The sequence below is a fragment of the Pseudonaja textilis genome, chromosome 1 (assembly GCF_049901715.1).
Source record: "Pseudonaja textilis isolate UNSWEBS1 chromosome 1, rPseTex1.2, whole genome shotgun sequence".
NCBI classification, from domain to species: Eukaryota; Metazoa; Chordata; class Lepidosauria; order Squamata; family Elapidae; genus Pseudonaja; species Pseudonaja textilis.
Window position 1 is genome coordinate 328,686,442 of NC_141990.1, and position 17,126 is coordinate 328,703,567.

Sequence of the window (17,126 nt, forward strand, 5' to 3'; positions counted from 1 at the left end):
GTCAGAACCCCAGGTCAAGATTTTGTCAATGGAAGACTTTTCTTACAATTCTGGCGTCAGATAATTCATAACTCTCAAGGACAGGATTTATTTCATTTAAAAAAAAAAGAAAGGAAAGGAAAGCCAGGCTGCTCAGGAACTAACAGCTGATGAGTGAATCAGAGTGTACATACAAGTCAGGATTTTGTGAAGCAATAAACGAGTATTCAATGCTGAATTTTTAACACTGAATGAAATGGAGGGCAGGGCCCTGGACAAATTTGCCATCTGTTCTGGGGATTTTTAATCTGGCTGCCAGTTCCAAAGACTCCTCTGTTTACTATCTCCTGAGCAGAAGTATGAGCAAAACTCTTCTCTATCGGTATTGTAAGCAGCAAAAGGGTTCAGAGTCTCAGTTTCCTGTCAAAAATCTCTGCTTGGTAAACAACAAAACAGATGAATACTTGTAACTTCCCCTTGGCCTTCCAGCTCAATGCTGCCAAAGCTCTAATTTGCTCCTCGGTTTTGCTGAGTGGGGCTTTATAATTTGTGGGATTACTTTGGAAGCAGGAAACTAGAGAGAGGAGAGGTCAACAGATCATGACCGCACAAAGAGGGAAACTGCCCACAACAGCCACACTGAGGGTGTGCCCATGAACCAGAGCAGCTTTAGAGTGGTTGAAAAGATCCAACAATAGAGGAGGGATGTTTGGAGAAGGTGTGAGGAAGAGAAAGAAAAAACAAGGGAGGTTGGATGCCTCTGAGTCCTCTCTGAAATCAGTGATCATCAGCTGTCCTACCAAAGGGTAACTTTTTAAAAAACTGAATAACAGAGTTGGAAGGGATCCTGGAGGTCTTCTAGTCCAACCCTCTGTTCAGGAAGGAGGCCCTATACCACTTCAGACAAACGGTTGTCCAAATTTCTCAATTCTAGTTTGGTTCTCTCCTTGATTAGTCTCCGTTTATTGCTTCTTGTCCTGCCTTTCGGTGCTTTGGAGAATAGGTTGACCTCCTTCTTTGTGGCAGCCCCTGAGATATGGCAACACTGATATCATGCCACCCCTTTTCATTAAACTAGATATACCCAATTCCTCCATATTCAGTAGACATTGGATATCAAAACCTGAAGCCCTGAAATTAAAGTGGGCATCCAAAAGCCATGGATGTCGCCTTCAGAACTCTTCATAAAATTGCCAATATTGTAACTTTTAATGGGACCAGAAGAAACAGGCTCACTATATTTGAGCTACCAAAATCCAGACCACCACAAGGTTGCAGGAAAGAAATATTAGGGATCTCAATGCTGCTGTGGTTCTCCAGATATTTGCAGCCCAAATATGTAACCCCTATGGAAACAAAATAATTAAAATACATGTAATCGGGAATCTGGGAGTACCTTTTTCCAATTGTTGCAGCATATGAAATCTTAGGCTTTTAAATAAAAGACCTAGAAGATTTTTCATTGGAAAAAGTGCTCCTGAGAATCCTGATCGTTTTTTTTTTCAAAAGGGGGTGGTGGTGTTTAATGATAGGCTACCACGGCTATACCCTATACAGTGTAAAACATGCAAGAAGACATTATAACATTGATATCTTATTACCATTACATTAAATTATAAATTATGGTTTATATGTTTGACTTTGCCCTTCTGAGTTCTCTGTTCTTGTCTCATTTCCATTTTGTAATATAGACCATGACCTAAATAAATACGTTGGTTTGGGTGAGCGGGGTGCCTTCATGTCAATCTTGAGTTTTGGTTACTGCCTGGTCTGATTTTCTTGGCAGTTTTCTTGCCAAGATTTCAGAAGTGTTTTGCTATTGCCTTTTACTTCCTATGGTTGACGGAGAGGAAATGGCCCCAAAACTCCCAGCTGGCATCATATCGAAAATGAGACTAGATCTCACGTTCTCCTGATTTCCAAACTGATTCCATAACCACTAGACCAATCTGGCTGAAACGTATCACTGAGGTTTGATCACTCAAACCAAAAATATTGAGCACCCCTACAAATATATTCCTTCCAGTGATGCTTGTTTTTCATGGCTTTAGAAAGGAGTAGTGTATGAAGGACCAGTAGATTTTACACTCCCTCAATCTATAGGGGACATTCAAATTGTTCAGATTGATTTATCTCTACATTTCCAATTAGTGCTTTTTTCTGAGTGTACCAAGCTTAGACAATGGAGGCTCTGAGCATATGAAAAGAGCCTGATGTATTTCTGTAAAATGTTTCTATCCCACCTACACTTTACAAAGCTCACAAAATCATAAAAACCCATATACAACTTGGTTCAGCACTTGTTTCAATAGATTTCAGTTCAGTAAATAACCAAATTGTTTAAAACTGACTGGTGCCCATTGAAAATTAGATTTTTCTAACTGGGCTAAGGGAAACCATAATCATACATTAGCAGATTCTAGGAGCTGTTGAATTCATCTGAAATTATAAACATAACATTCATAACAATGAATCTGAGTCAAGCATCTCTTCCTGGATTCTGCTCTCCAAACGAACAGCCCAGACTTCAGACAAAAAAACCATGCAGGATCCAATCCGGGTCAGTCACGAGGCCAAAGGTTTTGTCTCCCGAGCTTTCGGACATTACAGTAAAAAAGGACATACATTCAATTTTGCAGCTACTAAGTTTGTTGGACGAGCAGGCACAAAAACAGCCAGGAAAGTGATTGAAAGCCTGGGAAACACTCCCCTCGCCAATCAGCAAGAGTGCAGAGCTTATCAAATACTTAGGAGGTGTGGAGGGGGGGAGTTGGCAGCACAAGGAAACAACAGCCAAAGACTTAATATCCAGCCATCAACACCCAAATCTACATCTAAAAAGCTACACACAACTGGCATCATATAAATACCATACACAGACTAGCCCAAAGCACTCAGAGAAGTTCCTTTAGGATGGGCTCCAGCATGGGTCCAAAAATTCAGAAGACAAAACCTCTGGTCTGGGTGACCAACCCGGATCGGATCCTGCAACATTATCCTGGAACATGTATATTCACTTTCATTCATGAAAAAAAACTATGCCTTGTTGGCCTGGTAGAGTATCAAGAGGACTTCGGAAGAGTCTTTTGCTAACGTAACAAGGCCAAGGACATCAAACACACACCTAGCAAGCCCTGAGGCTCCAAGAGAGACAAGGTAGTATTATGGATAGTTTCCTATAAGATCTTGGCAGCTTGTACGCTATTTTTATATTTTCTCAAGGTAGCTTAGCCAGGGACAGGATCTCAAGGAAATGTAACCAGTTCAGCCTTTTAAAAAAAGGCTTTAATTAGATCTGGAAACCAGATAGGAATTTAATGTTGGCTACTCTTCATGTCTGGCTATCAGCAACTATGGTTGGAAGGTTCCATACATGTTGTAATTTCAAAATTCCATGAATTAATTGAAGAAATATTCGCTGGGATTTTTTTTTGCATGCTTATTTCCAGCAGGGGGCAGTACAAGCTTCTCCTTGTGCTTCTCTCATTTTCTCTTATAAATTTAGTTTATGGTTTAAGTTACTATAGTACTGCTTGCACACGCACATGCCATGAAGAAACATAAAACTTTTTTTAAAGTGCTGAACTGTTGTTCTGGGCACACATACTACATGTCCTTAAGAACACATGGCTTTTTAAAAAAAAGAATAAATAAACTAATCCCAAGAAAGATTTCTGTTAGAAGAAATCCGTCAAACACCCTCAAATATTTCTAGCCCATCCCTAGCAGTACCAAAGCCAGAATTCTGTAAAATAACACAAATCATTTCATTATTTCCTAAGAATCTCATTTTAAATTTGAAACAATGAGGACTCTAGCCCTGATGAATTATGGATGCATACTTTGAAATGTATGGGATATAGCTGTTTTTATATATGCATTGTTTTTTATGTACCACTCAGGGTCACTTCTTATGAGAGAGGTGGCTACATAAATTTGATTAATACTTAAATATAGAATCACAAGCATCCTAAGTGAAAAATCTTTTTTCTCCCCACTAGGTATATTCTACTGATCTTTTGGATTCTTACAACCAGAAAGAGTTTTTGCACTGCAATAAATGAGGAAAAGAAACATATCCATAGTACTTTTTGGATAAAACATAGGATTAAAATAGATTAGTTTTCATAATGTTTCTTTCTGTCTCTTTCCCCCAACATTAGCTGCATTTAGAGAAATAAAGAGAATTGATTCCAGATTGGCCGAGTGATCATCAGGATTGATTAAAAGAGTTGAATCCAAATCTTGTTCCCTCATCACTAGAGCTACAAGACCTGCAAACAAATATAACTGACAACAGAAGACTTCCCTTGTTGCAAAAATGTGAATTATCTGGGCAGCTAATTATTTTTTGTTAGATTTTTTTAACCCCACCTTTATTATTTTTTATAAATAAGAAGATGAGCGTATATAACACTCCCTCCTCCTCCTATTTCCCGCCTAACAACCCTGTGAGGTGTGTTGGGCTGAGAGACAGTGACTGGTCCAAGGTCACCTAGCCTGCTTTCGTGCCTAAGCTGGGGCTAGAACTCACAATCTCCTGGTGATAGGCCCAGAGTAACCCCAGGTGTCTAAAGCAGTGCCTAAAGTAGGACCAGCACTAACAATCTCCTGGTTTTTAAGCCAGGACCTTAACCAAAGTATCTTTTTTAATTTGTAATTATTATTTTTAATTTTTAACCTAGACTATACACATCCCCATATTTATTAGATAGCTGTATCAGGAAATCTAGATGATGCCCATCACAATGCTGTGGCGGGGGACTATGCTATAATTCTTACAGCGCTCAGGCTGCATTTGCAGACTCAGCACTACCTCGCTGGTGAGATTCTTTCTCTCGCCGATCTTTCTGAACTGCACAACTGCAGCCTGAATGCGGCGGCCTTCACTGCTTTGTACTTGCTCTCTCTGCAACCAGAAGTGGGGTGTTTCCCACCCACCCCTTTCCTTGGGGAGTTTTCAAACCACATAGCAGATTAAGCATGCACAAAAATGATGCACAAAGGGAGACAGCGAGCACCTGGGTGGCTACCTAGTGAAAGCAGAACAGAAAATCTTGCCATTATTATTATGATTGGCATTGTCTATAAAGACTTTGTGTGCAAAAGTCCACATGCGTCACTGATTGTACTTCTCTCTTCATTGAGAAATCCTGTTTTGTTTATCCAAACAATTTGTTTTGAAGTTCATAAATAATGGACAAGAGGTGATATGGATTTAGCCTCTTGGTACTTAACTTCCATCACAAGGCTTCATATGTCTCTGCAAGGAGCTTCCTGCTTTATTTTTATTACTAGGCTCCTGTTATTGCTCCATGCAGTTGCTTCAGGTTTACCTTACACCTGCAATCGACGAAGTATGTGAACAAGGAGAATAAAAGTTATACAATAGTCGAGTGGTTCTCAACCTGTTGTCCGGGGATCCCGAGGGGGGCGTGGGGGTGGAGAAATATCATCACAGGGGGTGATGATATTGCATCAAGTGAAGGCTTCATGCTGTCTAATGCTTTAAATTTTGAGTTAAGTCTTGGTGGTCCGTGCCCACGGTCTGTGGTCATAAAAGGTATTTTAAAGGGGGCCGTGATGAAGAAAAAGAATTGAGAACCACTGCAGTGGTCGATTTATCTTGAACTAGCCTTTGGGCAGATTGGCCCAAAGGAAAAAAAGCAAAAGATATGCAGATGGGGTAAAACACATCAAGACTGGCTAAAACGTATGAAATGAAGAACAATTGCAATAATTGGGTATGTCTAGTTTGATGAAGAGAAGGACTATTGTTGACATGATATCAGTGTTCCGATATCTCAGGGGCTGCCACAAAGGAGAGGGAGTCAGGCTATTCTCCAAAGCTCCTGAGGGCAGGACAAGAAGCAATGGGTGGAACCTAATCAAGGAGAGAAGCAACTTAGAACTAAGGAGACATTTCCTGACAGTGAGAAAAATAACCAGTGGAATGTCTTGTCTTCAGAAGTTTTGGGTACTCCATCACCGGAAGTTTTTAAGAAGAGATTGGACAACCATTTGTCTGAAATAATACAGGGTTTCTTGCCTGAGCAGAGATTGGACTAGAAGACTTCCAAGTCCCTTCCAACTCTGTTACTCTGTTAAAAATTGCTGGTGTCCAAATAAAGGAAGAGATGGACCCAGGCCTAACACCCCTTCAAAGCTGGAACCAATATTGCCTTTGTGGTTCAAAGCTCAATGAGAAACAATCACTGAACAGAGAAGTTTTAGCATGACCAGGTAAGCGAGTGTGTCTCTTTTAGCCACCATAGGCAAAGTGTGGTTTGTTTCTGACAAAAAGGGACCCCCTTTTCCTCTTACACAGGGAAGTGTGTGGGGATATATATGAGACAGGGATGACAAAGAGGTGTTTCTCCTCCAAATTTGGATCCTGGCCCTGCTTAGTGATATTAAACAATTGCTTGTTGTGTCCAAGCAACAATTGGGAAAGGGACTTAATACCTGTTCTAACATTAAAATGGGTCTGGTAGATAGCTGCTAAGAAATGAAGTTTTAACCTTCCCCTCTAATTTATGGTTTTTTAAAAAATAGACAATCTATCTCACTTTTTCTCAGTCTTTTCCCTGCAACATGGGGAAAAATCATTCTAGCCTATTCTTAAAAAAAAGGTTATTTTCACTGAAAAATGAGAATTACCTAGGTAATACATAGAAAATTACTAAAATGCCTGAAAGTTCTACCTTAAAGTAAAAGAGACTACTTTGCTCTTCTGGATTGACTGAATTTGAACACCATGGGAGGAGGAGGAGGAGGAGGAGGAGGAGGAGGAGGAGGAGGAGGAGGAGGAGGAGGAGGAGGAGAAGAAGAAGAAGAAGAAGAAGAAGAAGAAGAAGAAGAAGAAGAAGAAGAAGAAGAAGAAGAAGAAGAAGAAGAAGAAGAAGAAGAAGAAGAAGAAGAAGAAGAAGAAGAAGAAGAAGAAGAAGATGATCTCCTGACATTGAGAGCAATTAATCATTGGAACAGGTTGCCTCCAAGAGTTGTAGGTGCTCCAGCACTGAAGGTTTTCAGGAAAAGACTGGGCAACCATTTGTCCGAGATGGTAGAAGTCTCCTGCCTTGGGCAGCGGGTTGGACTAGAAGACCTCCAAGTACATTCTAGCCCTATGATTCTAAGGGAGTAGCTTGAAATTGCTGAGGTATTATTGTGATGCCTTCTTCCTTTTTCAACTGAAGCACTAACCCACTAACAATAAGCCAAGAAGAAAGTTCCTTTCAGTCCTTCTGTTTGTTTAAGTCCTGAGCTGGACATTTGACAACCTCTTCCTCTATTTTGCAGCCCCAAAGATTTATCAAGCTGCCAAGGCTGGTCACAGGTTCCTGTGTTCAGCTCTGCAGGCCCCACATTTCGCAGGGCCAGATTAAAGAGTCCTTAAATTAGCTGCAAACCCAACCTTTCCCATGGGGCACCCCCCACACCCGCCCACCCACGGAATTTGACAATCTGGTGTCATATTTCTTACACCTTGATGGTCAGATCCCAGAGAGGAGGAAGGAAAGAAAAGGCTAATCCCAAAATAATCCTTAAACCCACTTGCAGAAGGAAGTACACACTGGAGTTGTTGTTCCTTGAGGGAGGCGGGAGGAGGGGTGGGGGAGAGGCTCTGTTTGTGATACCCGGAAGTCTTCGTCACGGCTTCGGCCAGACCTGCAACTAATGGCTGATGCCAGGCTCCAACAACGCCAGAGGGGAAGGAAAGGAATCCCATTGGCCAGGAGCCATCATGTTAAGCACACCAGCCAATTGTCTCTTAAGAGGCCAGGCAGAGAGGGAGGGTAAGGAGGGAAGACCGAGGTTAGCTCTGGCCTCTGAACTTGCTCCCTGTCAAGGCTGTGAGTGTGTGTGTGTGTGTGTGTGTGTGTGTATGTGGGCGCGCGTGCGCTTTGTTGTTGTTTTTCCAGAGGCATGCACAAGTAATTGTAAAAACCACAGAGTTTCCCCTTGGGGCTTGGGAAAGTGCCAGGCAGAATCCTGGCAGGATTGATACCGGAGAAGCCAAGTAGACTTCGACTGGGAGCCAAGACACAGAGGACAGCACCGGAGATGAAAAGGGACTGTAATTTGGGAGTGAAAAGTATTGAAAGGTCAGGATAATGACCCTCCCCCAAGAATGGCGGTACAACACGGAAGGCATGACGTGGTTTCCAGAGGACATTTTTAATCCGTCTTCCAGCTTTCACAAATAGAGTTCTGGATTGCACAGACATGTAAATCTGAGCCACCAAACTTCCTGTTTTGTTTTTAGAGGCTTTTAGTAGACTCAGTCAGCAGCCATCAAACATTACACTGAGAAATAGATCCTCAGCCTGAGAAACAGTCCACTTCCAAGTTCTAGGATAAGTAAAATCTGACAATATTTTCCTCAAACCCACCTGCAGAACCCCATGTTGGGGTATGCGCAGCCTGTGGAGACTGAGAAAAATAATATTTCTCAACTCTACCAGAATAAGGCAAGCATTATATACTGTATCTTAGACTAGTGGATCTTGGGGGGCGGGGGGGGGGTGTCAAGCAAGTGGGAGGACATTATGTGTAAACGCTTGCAAGGTTTCAAAGAGGCACCTGGCTGGCAATGGGGGAAATGGGATGTTGCACTAGAAAGGCATTTAACAATGTTCATTCTTAAAGAGAACTCCTAGATCTGTGTTTCTCCACCTTAGGAACTTTAAGATGTGTGGACTTCAACTCCCAGAATTCCCCAGCTAGCCATGGCTGACTGTGGAATTCTGGGAGTTGAAGTCCACACATCTTAAAGTTGCTAAGGTGGAGAAACACTATATTCATGGACTTTTTGCTGAAAATGAATAAAAATTAACTGGATTTACTAATTAAAAACGTGGGAAGAAGGAACTGGCGTTTTGTAATTTGGGATTAATTAACAGGATTAATTAATTCTGTTTGTTTCCACTGCAAAGTAGATTGGGAATCACTTTTTTAAATACTATTTTCTTTCTTTTTTTTCTTGATCTATACTGTTGTTCACTCTTTTTTCTATCTATCCCATTTTTCTTTTATATCTTTTTCCCTATATTTTATTTTATTTTTCTGTACATTTTAAGTATAATTATTCTGTAGATTTTTACTATAATCTTTATATTCAGAGATATTTAGACACTTTACCTCTGAGGAATAGTTATTGGGGCCTGGAATAGCAATAATAATAGCATTTAGGCTTATATATACCCCATATTGCTTTATAGTAAGGGTCCCCAACCCCGGTCTGTGGACCAGCATAGAGGACTGGCATGCCAGAAACCGGGCCATACCGTAAGCAAGCGAAGCCCCATCCACAGCATGCAGTCACTCCCTCTGGTCCACAGAACCGCCCCCTGGTGCCCAAAAGGTTGGGGGCTGCTGTTTTATAGCACTCTCTGGTTGGTTTACAATGTAGAAGCCTTATTTGCATATTGTCCCCAACAATCTGGGCCCTCGTTTTATCGATCTCGGAAGGATGGAAAGTTGAATTCACTTTGAGCCCCATCAGAATTGAACTCTTGGCTGTGGGCAGAATTTGCCTGCAGTACTGCACTTTAACCATTGCGCCACCAGGGCTCCTCCCTAGGAAGATGCTACCTTTTGTTCTGTATGGCTGCCACTGGAGGCAACTTTGACTGTGTCGCTCCTTCCCAGCCAGTAAATTATTGTAGGCAGGTTCTTAACACTCACCTGTGCCTGATAGATGCTGCCAGGATCCCGTGGTCCTAATCCCACGAAGCGGTTCGCAGGGGGTGTGCCTGGGGTGGAGTAGGCTGGGGAAAAGGTGAAGGAAGAAGAAGAAAGTAAAGGAAAAAAAAGGGAAAGAGGACAAGAGAATATTCTTTTTAAAACCAATCCACTGTTCCAATCAACAGTTATCATCTCGTGATGAGATCCATTCTCTGCCCCACACCCCAAATATCCTGTCTTTCTTTCTTTTGCAATTCCAGGTAGAACTCAACTTACGATCAATTATTTAACAGCAAAAGCATGCCCATTTAGGAGAGTGGATTCAAACTTACGCCATGAGATTTGCTTAACAGACGGTTGAAAAAAAATCAGGTCCATTTATGTGGTGCCTCGATTTATGACCACAATGAGGTACGACCAAAATTGTGATCCCAATTGTGGTTATAAATCAAGGACTACCTATATCTGTCTTTACATCAGTTGGCTTATTCTGAATATAGAGCCTTCAGCAACACACCAAGGGCTACTTTTCAAAAGTCAGAGGGTTGTGCATTTAATTTTAGAGGGTGCAACAAGCTCCTTAAGTACCCGCATGACATTTTGGGGAACAGCAAAGGACAGGATGCACACATTTTGCACCTCTGCTTTAAATTCTGGAATAATTTAAGACTTCCCTTCAGGGCCTCAGCCAAGTCTGGCTAAAGAGCAAACAGGAGAATGGCCATTATCAGAGATGATCTAACTGCAGCTCACACTGTATATCCTGTAGCGAGGCAAAGGTTGAAGTAGACGGCCTCCAGCGATACTTTGGCTGTACAGGTAGGTTCCCTGACATTAGATTAGAAAAATAGAAAGCTGCCTCAAACTAAGTCAGATCATTGACATATTTAACCCAAGAGCATCAGTCCAGAATTGGTAACTTCAGGAAGAATATTTTTCAGCCCTCTTCGATACTCCGGGAATTCCTCCTGAGACCTTCTACCGCCCAAAACGGTGTTCTCCTACTAATCTAGGATGATCATAGCTGCTTCCTACAATATCAAGATGGAGTACATCAGAACTGGAGAAGTCTGAAGTCACAGAAATTGCAAAGTCTAGAACTGTGAAGTTTGAACTTTAGCTGTGGGTAGTAGCCCTTGACTTAACAGCTGCAACAGCATTGAAAAAAAGGACTTATGACCATTTTTCACAGCTAGGTCATCCCCATGGTCACGAGATCAACATTCAGACACTTGACAGCTGACTCGTGTTTACGATGGTTGCAGGATCCTGGGGTCTTGTGATCCTCTTTTGCGACCTTCTGACAAGCAAAGTCAACAGGGAAGCCGGCTTCGCTTAACAACTGTGTTAAAGTGCAACCGTGTTACTAACTGCAGTGATGTACCGAACAACAGTAGCAAGAAAGTTCGTAAAATGGGAGAAGCTCATTTAATAATTGTCTCGCTTAGCAACAGAAATCTTGGGCTCAATTGTGGTCGTAAGTTGAGGACTACCTGTACAATTGGAAGCTAATCCATGACATAAGCCCAAGGTCTGTTCAGTGGCAGCATCTCCAGCTAAAAGGATTCAAGCTCACAGTGCTGGAAGAAAATCACTCTGCCGCCCTCAAGGTCATAAACCATAACCCTGCCCTGCCCCCATGTGATTACTGGAACTTTGAATCTTCCCAAGGAATCTATTTCCAATGCTGAGTTAAAAGAAATAGATCGACACACCTTTGCTTTGTTTCTTGCATACAGAAGAGCCCGATGTTACACAGCAGTGGAAGAATAAATTTACACCTCATTTGCTGCAGCCAACAGCCAATATATATTGTTTATCAACATCTGGCTCAGGTTTCTTTTGACAGAGAGGTTAAGAAAGAAGATATTCAAGAGATATCTTTTGCCCATGATGCAAACTTACCTGGGTGTCTTTTTCTTTTATTTAATAACATATATATGATTTATATGATTGACTAATTTACTAATTTAAAATCAAGAGCTGTATAAATTGAAATGTTATATATTGTTGTATGGGTGCAGGTACATGCGTACACAGGCATACATGTTGTATATGTAAACGTACACACATACATGTTTATACAAAAAAACACACACACATATATATATGCATGCATATATGCATCACTAGTCATCACTAATATTATTTTTATTTAACCAAAGACACATAAATACTATTCCTGTATGCTGTGCTCCTTATATAAAAATGCTTTCTTTCAATAGACTTGAAAATGCTTACTTGCAAAGTCGTGTGTGTCTACATGTGGATACCTAGAGGCAGCTATTGGAAATATTATTCCAGAGGATATAGGCTATGTCCCCATGGATAACTAATCCTACCACATGTATGCGGTGAGACCTCTTTTGCCTTTAGCATTCCATTGATACTGCCCCTATCTCATCCCCAGAAAATATGGGAGACAGGATTAATGGAGAATACACACATAGCTCAGAGTTGAACTGCGAAGTCCTCAATGCCCTCTGAGCTTGGCTGTTTGCTGTCAGACATTTCATTACCAGACGAGATAACAGTATCAGTGCTGATGAGTGTTCTGCTTGCTTTCTGCTTATATAGAGTAGCTTGCCCTGCCAATCTTGGTGGGGTGTGGTTTTTTTTTTCCTTCTCCCTTTGGTAGTTCCTTGAACCATCAAGCAGAGAACAATCAAAGAACTGCAAAAGAGAAAACCGCAGCCCCCACACCAATCCTGGCAGGGCAACCTATTGTATATAGGCAGGAAACAAACGCAACACTCACCAGCACTGATTATGTTACCTAGTCTGGTAATGAAATATCTGCCAGCAATAACCAAGCTCAGAGTGCACGAAGGACTCCATAGAGAGAATTAAGATGTCCTTCATTGCACCAGTGATAAAGAGGCATTTCTCCTCTTGTTTCAACATCATTCAAGGACACTTAAAGTGTACAAAACCTGTAAGATTTTCTCACTTTGGATGGAAGTCAAGAGACTGGAAGGAATAGTGACTGAGAAGGGAATTAATCAAGGCAAAAAAGGAGCTGCAATTGGGATAGCCAGTTTCAACTGACATTGTTTTCTGCTAAGTCAAGAATGGGTAGATAGCACTATAACTCAGAAAAAGCACTATGGGGAAAACCTGTAAAAATGGAGTTTTTTAGAGCATTACTATATCTTACTGATAAAATTGCGCAGCAATTACAATGCCTCTCTCCCTACAAACCTCATAAATTATTTCCCCCTCTCTATGTACTTGATAATGAAAAGCAAATATATATACAGGTACACACAATTTGCAAATAGGCATAACCACAGCACCTACATAATTTGCTCAAGATTAGTGAGAAAGGAGAAGTTAACTCAGGTCTTTTTTGTTACCCAGTTTGTTGGAATGTTCAGAGAGTGTTTCTCAACTTTGGCAACTTTAAGATGTGTGCACTTCAACTCCCAGAATTCTGGGAATTGAAGTCCACAAGACTTAAAATTACCAAAGTTGAGAAATAATGGTTCAGAGTACACCACATGCGAAAGAGGAGGAAGACATCAAGAATGGGTAACTTTGAAAAGAGGAGGAAGAGGAAGAGGAAGAGGAAGAGGAGGAGGAGGAGGAGGAAGAGGAAGAAGAAGAAGAAGAAGAAGAAGAAGAAGAAGAAGAAGAAGAAGAAGAAGAAGAAGAAGAAGAAGAAGAAGAAGAAGAAGAAGAAGAAGAAGAAATAAATTTGTGAAAGACTGTGAAACATCAGTAAACTGGATGAGAAGAAGAAGTTACATCAAAGCTGATGATATAAGCTCCTAGGAAGACCTCCACTTCCTATTAGAAGAACAATACGTTTTGCTAAGGAACCTCCTCCTACACAACTATTAGAGCATAGCAGAGGTATTTGCAAGACTTTTTCTCAGCAAACTGCAAAAGGCAAAACAGATTATACCAAATACACAGCCCTTAAAAGCGACATTTGGCTTCTTCCCTGCAATTAAAGAACAATGAGCCAAGGCACATGACCAGTCGAGTTCCAATCTATTAAGCCTCTAAACAAAAGTTTACGCCACTCCTCAGTTTCCAAACAGAGCATTATTGTTTTTTAGACATTTAGGAATATTATCTGGAAAGGAGAAAATGACATGCTCTGTATTTTATTAGTGATAGATTGGGGAAGTGCTAGGAATTGGATTAGGGAGGGTAGTTCCACACTTCAGTTTACATTATTATTTTTTTCCAATCAGCAATATTAAGGAAACTGGTTTGATGTGACATCTGACTGCACTGCCAACTAGACAATAGAAGTCAACAGTCATATGTACACACACTGCAATCAAGTCTATAAGCTTCCATTAAACCCAGTAAGATGCCAAGGTAAAGAACTGGTGAAGCATGGAGGAAAATAATAGTATTTTACCAGTAGATACTAGAAAAACACGGCCCTTTCAAGATAAGGAAAATAAATATCCATGTTGTTTGACGGAGTGATTAAATAGAGAGGATTTGCATAATCAAAGTCATTATAAAGTTTGAAAATGAGCAAGGCTTCCCTTTACAGTAATTATTATTATTTTAGTGTGGGCTATTCTAGCATTAATATTTAGATGACAAGCAAACAAATTTTCAGAAGGTAAGGAAAACACTTGCCCCTTTTATATAGGATGGGAAATGGAAGATGATATTGTATGGGAGAGCAGGAATAGACAGACAAGGACAAAATCCTAACACTAAGGCTTCTTAAAACCCTATCAAAATGTCCCCCAAATTATAAGCAACATTCTACTTTAGGAAAATCTTGGGAAAACACTATGCCCAGTCATAATATGCTAGGAATGTGCAGTACTTCAAATTCATTTCCTAAAAGTGTCTTCAGAACCCAGAGGGGCAGGAACCGAGTTCTTTTCTTTCTCTCTCTTCAAGGGATTGAAGCAGCTATGTCTTTTTCTGAAAATTGAACAGCAGATTCCTGGGAAAAAAGCAGTTACTTTAAAGAACTCAAAGTGAAATGCTGGAGCTATGCTAGTGCCCCTATGTGCTTTGAAGGATCTTTTTGAAATCAAAATAGAAGTTCTGTACACCCCTTTAATCTACCATTTGATCAATGATGTAAGGGGAAATAGGATCCAGGGCAATATTTTTTCAAACTTGTCAAGTTTTAACTGGCTAGGGAAGTTTATGCTGGCTGAGGAATTCTAGGAGTTGAATCTACACATCTTAAAATGGCCAAGTTTGAAAAACACTGCTCTGGAATCTGTGCAATGCCACACAATGTTGCATGGAGGCTGCTTCTCACAGACCACAAAATTAGAAGGCCAACTGGCTGATAAACTTTTATGTCTGCGATGTAACTACCACCTTTTGCTTCTGGAAAGTTTGGGATACCCTATAATTTTCAAGGAGTTGGTCTTATTTGGTGTCCTTAAATATGTAAAGAAAGAGCCAAATGGAACAACTTCATTCCACAATTGCTCTCTTAAATTCGAGCTTCATTTTGTAAGACAGGCATGCAAGGTAGATCATTAGAGGAATTGGATTATGTTCTAGGGAGCTACAAAGGCTGTCTTTACCTGCAACCTGGTATGTTTTATGGCAGCATGCATGTTTGCTTGGGTTTATTTATTTATTTTTTAAATCACTGATTTAAATCAGTGGCCCTTTCTGATCATTTAAGTGAGCAATTTGAACTTCTGTTTAAATTCATACCACCTACTGCCATCTCATCTCAAAATCCTCTCCCTCAGAATGGCCATCCCCCCAGCTTGCCCCAAAATCACAAGGCTGCAGAGCAGTCTGAATTGGTGAATATGGCCAGAGGGTGGGGAAGAATTAATGACGGACGGCAGGCAAGGTGGAAAGGCCATTTGGGAGAGGATAGGTGCAGGAAGGGTGAGTGGGCTTGCTTACTGGGAGACGTCGGCGAGGTGGTCCCTCCCTCGGAAGTTGTCGTGGTAGATTTGGTGTCAGGTGAGATTGCCAGGCGGGGCATACCTGGGGGTGGCGGCGCCAACATCTGGGTAGGAAGGTAATGCCCGGGTACCTTCACTTGACCACCTCCATTTAACTAGGGACACAATATAAAAAAAAACACAGAGCAAGCCATTAGCACTGTCCACAGGAGTCACCTGCCCGCCCAGAGGAACCTCCCCCCTCAAAATGGGGACAGTGGGCGGGCTTCACTGGGGACCCTGGGAATCTTGGCCAGCTCACCTGACTGCAAATATGGAAGATCTAGTCAATTGTCACGGCTAAGAGTAAAACATAATGCCCTCCGTGTATAAAAACTCTTCACAATCCCACCTAAATGGTCTAGCTTAGGGGTGGGGAACAATGGTGCCTTTACCTTCGGTGGACTTCGACTCCCAGAATTCCTGAGCCAGCCAGGGAGTCGAAGTCCACAGGGGGTAAAGGGAGCAAGATTCCCAACCCCTGCTCATGTGGCCACATCGGTTTCTAATAAATCTATCAAGCTGCTTACTGTGACACTGTGCTAACAAGCTGCATTTTCTGTGCTCTTTATTACTCTTTAGCATTGCAAATGTAGGTTTATATTTTGCGATTTTTGTGCAGATTGCCAAAACTGAATTTATAGCCACAGCCACACAAATAACCCAAAATGCTTGGGTGCATTCATAAAATATCACAACAAAAGTAACGGTGCTATTATGATGCATCAAAATTCTTTTTCTCATGATTTTTACGTATGTACTTGAATACTGAGTGTATGTTCACGGATGTTATCAAAACATTACAGTACACAAAAAAGAATACTGATACAATCATACGTGATCACAAAAACCCCTCTCCTATAGCATATTATTTTACAATGCCAAAAAGGAAAGGAAAAAAAAAAAACAGAGGAAGATACTGAACACTGTTGTCAACTATGGACTGAATAACATTTGTAAAGTAAAAAAAAGAAAGGGAAGAATGGCAAGAATGTTAATATATCAAAGCGAAAATAAATCCAGATAATCCAGAACTTAAAAATTTGGAAGAAATTCAGAGGAATATATTTGAAAAGCATTTTTAGTCCTCCCGCTAGAGTTAGTACAGTCTTGCCTATATCAGTGATTCTGAAACTGTGGTCCCTGGACCTCTGGGGGGAGGCATAATGTCGCCACAGGGGGTTGGTGAAGGCTTGAAGAAATGTTATGATTTAAATCTTAAGTCTTGGAGCTCCATGGCCACAAAAGGAATTTAAAGGGGGTGGGGTCCCTGGTGAAGGAAAGGTTGAGAACTACTGGCCTATGTAATATCATTTTCAGCTCTATCTTCAGCCTACGGTTTCAACAGTAGAAAGGATTGATTGTGCCGAGGAAGCGATCACAGACATTCAGAAGCAACACTAGCTTCCAATTGTTCTGTATGTGCCTGCATGTATGTGAGAAAGAGAAAAGGAAGGTAATAATTCCTTCCTTTACTGCCCTGCATGTAACTAATACATTAACATCCCTTCAATGGCATCATCCACGCGCAGAGTTAGCAGAGATAGAGAAGAGAAA

At 41.1% G+C, this 17,126-nt stretch overlaps 1 protein-coding gene and 1 long non-coding RNA gene across 14 annotated transcripts in view; both read right to left on the reverse strand.

The window, feature by feature from the left end:
- The window catches only part of LOC148128400 (uncharacterized), a 271,264-nt gene that overhangs the window by 103,648 nt on the left and 150,490 nt on the right, over positions 1-17,126 (reverse strand). The window lies entirely within an intron of this gene.
- Positions 1-17,126, reverse strand: part of NFIC (nuclear factor I C) — a 184,663-nt gene that overhangs the window by 18,864 nt on the left and 148,673 nt on the right. For 11 of the 13 annotated variants that reach the window (XM_087922794.1, XM_026698948.2, XM_087922793.1 and 8 more), the window contains 2 exons: positions 15,529-15,685; positions 9,667-9,749 (listed from right to left, as the gene is read on the reverse strand). In XM_087922794.1, coding sequence (XP_087778920.1) covers positions 9,667-9,749; positions 15,529-15,685 — 240 coding nt within the window. The remainder of the gene's footprint in view (positions 1-9,666; positions 9,750-15,528; positions 15,686-17,126) is intronic. The other 2 variants (XM_087922796.1, XM_087922795.1) reach the window with 1 other exon arrangement.